Source organism: Pezoporus wallicus, unplaced genomic scaffold, assembly GCF_028554395.1.
Source record: "Pezoporus wallicus isolate ANWC-B61680 ecotype Strahan unplaced genomic scaffold, APGP_CSIRO_Pwel_v1 contig_9835, whole genome shotgun sequence".
Lineage (NCBI taxonomy): Eukaryota > Metazoa > Chordata > Aves > Psittaciformes > Psittacidae > Pezoporus > Pezoporus wallicus.
Window position 1 is genome coordinate 10,292 of NW_026637582.1, and position 5,806 is coordinate 16,097.

Here is a 5,806-nt window from a genome sequence, read left to right on the forward strand (position 1 = left end):
TTGCCAGGTTTTGCCACCTCATCCTGCAGCCATAGAACCAGAGAGCTGCTTCCGTTGGAAGGAAACTTAAAGCTCCTCCAGTTCCAACCCCTGCCTGTGGCAGGGACCCCTTCCACTAGAGCAGCTTGCTCCAAGCCCCTGTGTCCAACCTGGCCTTGAACACTGCCAGGGATGGGGCAGCCACAGCTTCTCTGGGCACCCTGTGCCAGCGCCTCAGCACCCTCACAGGGAAGAGCTTCTGCCTTGCATCTAACCTGAACTCCCCCTGTTTGAGTTTAACCCCATCATCCCTTGTCCATCTTTGGCTTGGTTTTGTCATGCACAAGTGCCCACAGCCAGATTTGGGGGTAAAAATGAATTCAATAATGCACATTTTTGTCACTGCTGGGGTTTTATTCCCTTCCCTTCATCAGTAACGAAGGGAATGGCCCTGAAATGGGGCACAAAAGACGCAATCGGAGGGTGCAGGAGGCGCCTGAATGTGTCATGGCCCCATCTGCAGGCAGGAGATTGGGGCTCTCCTCCCTCCCTGGCTGATAAAAGCAGAGCTGGGATCGAGCGGAGCCGGTGCCAAAGAGAGGGGAAACCCCAAGAAGAGGGAGAAATCCAGGTGGGAAAGCAACCGGAGGAGCCTCAAAGCAACACAAAAGGTTCGAATGGGGCAATTCCCAGCACTGCGGCTTCATTTTGGGGTGGGAAAGGGGATTTTGAACACTCTCCCATCCCATCCGTGAGGGACGGGAGCGGGTTTATCCTTGCTTTGCCCTCAGGATCTTTGCTTTGGATTTAAAGGTGTTTTCCAGCGGTTGGTTGTGGTTTTTCTTTCCTCCCTGTCTATCCATAACCAACCAAATGGGGACATTTGGGTGCGAACCAGCAAATCTCCTGCTTTTATCTTCCTTGAAGGGTGTTTTCCCACCATTTCACCACTGCTGCTCATCCACTCGCTGCTCTTCCTAGGGAAAACACATGGGAACCAGTTTAGTTTGGAGCTCTGCATGGTTTATCCAACCACTTGGGGGCTCCATTACTCTTCATGGCCCTCACGCCCGCCCTTATCTCCCTTGTGCACATTGATAAACCACCAGGGAATTAACGGATTTAATCCACCTCTGGCTCTTCCCATAGATGAGCAAAGCTCCCTTGCAACCACGGGGTAAAAACTGATTGTTTCCTTCAGGCATTTTGATTAAACGCAGTGTCTGAACCCGTTTTCTGACACAAAAAGGCTGAGCCGGGCCCATCCACAGGACCATAACCGAGTTCTGCTCTCTCTTGGAGGGGAGGACGTGGAGGGAGCGATGTCGTTCCTCCTCAAGCCACGGCCACGCATGTGGGATCTCGCCCTGGACTATCACACAGCAAAGCAGTTTGAAGGTAACAGAAGGGGCTGGAGAGGAGCAGCATCCCAATTCCTGATGGTTTATGGGTCGCATCAAGCGAGATCTCTGTTAGAGGATCTGCAGCTTCACCTTCTACCTCCTGCATCCCCAGCCCCATCTCTTCCCTTTCCCACCTCTCCCTTTCTCCTTCTGCGCAGAAACCATGGATGGGGATTTCTGGGGTGTTTCTGATTCCTCCCCTTTTGCTCCCCAGTGGACGTGACCCTGGACCCGGCCACTGCGGGCCCTGAAGTGATCCTGTCCGAGGACCTCAAGGAGGCCTCCTGGGGTAGGCCTGGCCTCCCCTGGCCGGACGCCCCGGGCCGCTTCGACACCGACCCCTGCCTGCTGGGCAGGGAGGGCTTCACCTCAGGGCGCCACTACTGGGAGCTGGAGGCCACGGGGCGGTTCTGGGCCGTGGGGGTGGCCCTGGAGTCGGTGCAGAGGAAGGGCCGGGTCCTCTTCAAGCCCAGCGCCCACATCTGGGGGCTGCAGAGGTACGACGAGCTCTGCGTGGCCCTCACGGCCCCGTCCAACACCTCCGTCCCGCTGGGCAATGGGGGCATCGGGGTCTACCTGGACTACGAGGTGGGAGAAGTCTCCTTCTATGCCGTGGGCAGCCGCCAGCGCATCTTCACCTTCCCCGTGGGCTCCTTCAGCGGGGAGAGGGTGTTCCCCTACTTCTGCGTGCTCCTCTCCACCATCAGACTCTCTGCCAAGGGGTCAATCGCTGCTGGGGTTGGTTCGTGATGGCTGGAAACGCTCCCTGATGCTCCTCAGCTCTTACATTCCAGGTCTTGGAGTCGTTTCCATTACAGCTCGTGGTCCTACCTCCATATAATGCATTCCAGGTTCTATATAACTGGGTTACATCAGGGGGTTTTGGGTGCAGCTCATCCCCTCTGAAAGCCACCACCATTAAATCCATCCCAAGCTCCCTCATGGAGCTTCCCCGAGCTTCTTTCGAGCTGAAAACTTGGGTTTTCCATCCCAGTTCAGCCCCTCCAAAGGTTTCTTTTCGTGCCCCCCTGGCCCAGCTCCCAACCTGAATGACCCCCCCCCCCCCCCCCCCCCCCAATTTCTGCAGCTTTGAGCTCATACCTTGGGTTAAAGGGGGTTTTGTCAGCACAGGATGGGCTCCTGCTCACTTCCCCCCTGCCTTGTGCTGCTCCCCACTCTGAGGCTGTCTCACGTGTGATGGGTTATAAATATGCACACAATAGAATAAATACATTTTGTTTCACTATAAGAGGGAGGAATTGTCCTCATTTCACCCCAAACACCCACCCTGGGCTGCCCCAGGTGGGATTTCAAAGGCAATACGGGGCAAAATCAGCCAAAATTTGGTGCCCAAACGTGTGTAAATGATGCCAGAGCAATTTGGGGGGGTCTCTACACTGTGACAGGGGAGGGAAAGGCAATGGACTCATTTCCATTACCCATCCAAATGCAAAGGGATGGGAATTTCAGGAAGAAGATGCCCCATTGGTGATGGGACCCCGGTGTCTAGGGAAAAGAGGCAGGTTTGGATAGAAGTAGCATTTATTAGACCAAGTAGTCCCCGTGTAGGGCTATGGGAAAGAGAAACACAGATACTGGGAACAGAGCTGGAAAACCAGAAAGCAAATGGGAGGAACCTGCCCATGGTGGCAGCTGGGCTCAGGTTCTGGGGCAAAAACACCCTGAATGGGGTAAATCTTTTTACAGGAAGCACGTGCATGAGGCCACGGTGATGGGTGATGGTGCTTATGGAAGCGGATCTGGAGGGATCAGCCCCATTCCCACATTCCAGCGCTGTGGATTTGCCAGGAAGGGGCCACAGGCATTTAAACCAGAGGAAAACTCACAAGGAAAACCAGGACACGACTCAGTGCCAGGCAATTCCCAACGCACATCCCGGGGGCTCCTTGGCCAAGCTGGGATCTTCTCCCATGCAATTCCCTTGCATTTCTGCACCGAAGGACCAAGAGCACCAAAGCAGCCGCAGGTTTTCAGGTGAGATTCCAGCCCTCGGGATGGCTGCGGCTCCCAGCCTGGGGGTGGCTGCACACGGAGTACTTCATCAGGGAGCACCAGTCGCTGCTGATCCCGTCTCCGTTGACGAAGGCGCATTGTCCCCTCCCGCGGACTTGGAACCTGCCCCACGGAGCAGAGAAGCACTCAATGGGTTGCAGCTCCCATTGGGATCAACAGAGGAGCAGGGAGCACCATTCCCAGGCCAGGACAAAACTGCTTCCTGCTCCTCAACAGGGGGAATGTGCTCAGTTTTCCAAGGGGATTTTGTGCCCTCAAGCCCACAAAGCCATGGGATGCGGCCCAAGAGCTGTAGCTCAAACAGTGTTTGCTTGCTCCCACCTCATTAAAGTTATGTCTGTATATATAAATGTATATAGATAATTATATATGTTTTATAGATGCACATGTAAAATATGTATGTATTATAGGTACAATATATATAATTATCTACATATAAATATATATAGATATGTATAAATATATATAAATATGTATATTAATATATATAACCCTAACCCTATATATAAATCCTGTACATAAAACCTAAATATAGTATATATAATGTATTAAATATATATAATATCTACATATTTATAGATACAATATATACATGTTTTTATAGACATGCTTATATTATACTATGCTACATCGTATTATAAATATATAGTATTTATATATTATATATTTATATAATTATTATAATAAATATATAATTTTTATATAAATACATAAAATTATAATAAATTATATATACTATAACATATTCTATATTACGTATTATATACTACATAGTATGTATTAATTATTTTTTTATATCTTATATGTTATATATTAAATGTTATATATGAATTATATGTTTTATATTATATATTATATAGTACAGACTATATACTATATATTATACATTATATATATATGTGTGTGTGTGTCTTCTTGCATTCAACCCCTGCCCCACGCCAGCCCCTGGTCCCCAGCAGGAGCCAGGACATACGAGTCGTTGAAGAGAGACCCATTGACCCACGTCCAGGGTGCGGATCCTTCCCTCCGGAGCCCGATCCAGTAGTGCAGGGAGCCCCCGTAGCGCAAGAGGAACCGCTGCAGGGGTTAAAGCCAAGCCTCAGGCTCTGCCCCTTCGGGTGCATCCCAAACGTGCTTCCCAACAGCTCCCGATCCGCAGGGATTCCCCCTTTACCAGCTCCTCCCACGCGTCGACGGCGGCCAAATGGGCTCCGAGGGACAGGCAGAAGCTCTCGCTCCTGTTCCACTCCGCTTCGTCCTCCACGAAGTAAAAGCACTTCTGCCTGTATCCGATCCCGTTTTCCAGGCAGCTGGAACGGTCGGGCGCGGGGCAGGCGGGGCAGGAGGGGAACTTCCTCACTGGGAACGAGCGGAACGGGCGGTGGTGAGCGCTGCCCAAGGCAGGAGGCGGCGCCGATGGATTCCTCCATCCTCATCCTCGGCCACTCACCCGCCAGCGCGATGATGGCCAGGAGCAGCGCGGCCACGACCACAGTGACCCCAATGGGGACCTTCTTGTCCTTGATGCACTTGAGGCTAAAACCTGGGGACAAAACGCATGGAGGAGGCACCCAGAGCTCCCCACGGGTGCCTCAACCCCTAAATCCAGCCACAAAGCGTGGGGGGGGACACACACAGGATCAGGTCAGGGTCCTCTCATCCAAGGACCTCGGTGCATCCCTTCCCTCCATAAGCAATGGGCTCCATCCCTGCAAGCAGCCTTGCCCTTCCTCCCATCCTCCTTCCGAGCTCTTGGAGCTGCTCCCATCACATTGAGCCCAACCACAAGCCCCAAACCAATGTCCCCAGTACAAGACTGGTGCTTACTGGTCCCTTCCCCTGCTCTCTGCATCACTGGGGCAGCCTGGTCCTCGCCTGTGGAAGTGAAGAGTTGCTGGTTGTGAGGATATTCGGGAGGAAATCCGTGACTTTGGGTACCTTAATCCCAGGGGAAAGCAGCATTTCCCCTTCATCTGCTTGATGGCAGGAAGGGAAGCACCATTCCCACCTTCAGGAACCCAGTACAGGTTTGGTTTCCCTGCTTTCTGCTGCTTGGTTGCATTGGTTCCGTTGCTCCTCAGCCCCATCCCCACCCCAGCACCCCCAAAAAGCCTCATCCAAAGCACATCTCCGTGTCCCATCCCATCCCGAGCAGCCTTTGGGAAAGGGGATGGCGCTTCGGTACCTGCATCACGGCCGGGTCCTGCCATCCCTGTGGCCATGGGGGCGCATCCCGGCCCCGGGGATGCTCCCGTGGTCCCTAAAAGGCTCCCGATCCCCCCCAGACCCTCAGCGCTGCTCTCCCTCCGAGCTCCGTTCCCTCCCCTTCCCGTGTCCATGGAATTCCTGCCCCCTGGACGTCCCACGCCCCACATTTTTCCCCACAAAAG

General features: G+C 52.8%; 2 protein-coding genes across 2 annotated transcripts; one reads left to right on the top strand and one right to left on the bottom strand.

Moving 5' to 3' along the window:
• Nucleotides 1-396: 396 nt before the first annotated feature.
• On the top strand, nucleotides 397-2,367 carry LOC130597691 (butyrophilin subfamily 1 member A1-like). The gene is made up of 3 exons (XM_057406424.1): nucleotides 397-650; nucleotides 1,282-1,377; nucleotides 1,597-2,367. Exons 1-3 carry the CDS (start codon nucleotides 425-427, stop codon nucleotides 2,130-2,132), a joined length of 858 nt encoding a protein of 285 aa, XP_057262407.1. The 5' UTR covers nucleotides 397-424; the 3' UTR covers nucleotides 2,133-2,367.
• A 1,006-nt stretch (nucleotides 2,368-3,373) lies between these two features.
• On the bottom strand, nucleotides 3,374-5,288 carry LOC130597689 (C-type lectin domain family 2 member E-like). Its single transcript, XM_057406421.1, has 5 exons — nucleotides 5,244-5,288; nucleotides 4,867-4,959; nucleotides 4,591-4,775; nucleotides 4,390-4,493; nucleotides 3,374-3,518 (listed from the first exon to the last, which is right to left on the bottom strand). Exons 1-5 carry the CDS (start codon nucleotides 5,266-5,268, stop codon nucleotides 3,374-3,376), a joined length of 552 nt encoding a protein of 183 aa, XP_057262404.1. The 5' UTR covers nucleotides 5,269-5,288.
• Between the last annotated feature and the right edge of the window lie 518 nt (nucleotides 5,289-5,806).

Bases quoted from the DNA above. Each gene is read 5' to 3' on its own strand.
- LOC130597691 (XM_057406424.1), top strand. From the start codon at position 425: ATGGCCCTGAAATGGGGCACAAAAGACGCAATCGGAGGGTGCAGGAGG. The intron at 651-1,281 runs GTTCGAATGGGG...TCTCTCTTGGAG, and splicing joins GCCTCAAAGCAACACAAAAG to GGGAGGACGTGGAGGGAGCG. The intron at 1,378-1,596 runs GTAACAGAAGGG...TTTGCTCCCCAG, and splicing joins CACAGCAAAGCAGTTTGAAG to TGGACGTGACCCTGGACCCG.
- LOC130597689 (XM_057406421.1), bottom strand. From the start codon at position 5,268: ATGCAGAGAGCAGGGGAAGGGACCA. The intron at 4,776-4,866 runs GTGAGTGGCCGA...GCTCGTTCCCAG, and splicing joins GGCCATCATCGCGCTGGCGG to TGAGGAAGTTCCCCTCCTGC. The intron at 3,519-4,389 runs GTATGTCCTGGC...TCCGTGGGGCAG, and splicing joins GGGTCTCTCTTCAACGACTC to GTTCCAAGTCCGCGGGAGGG.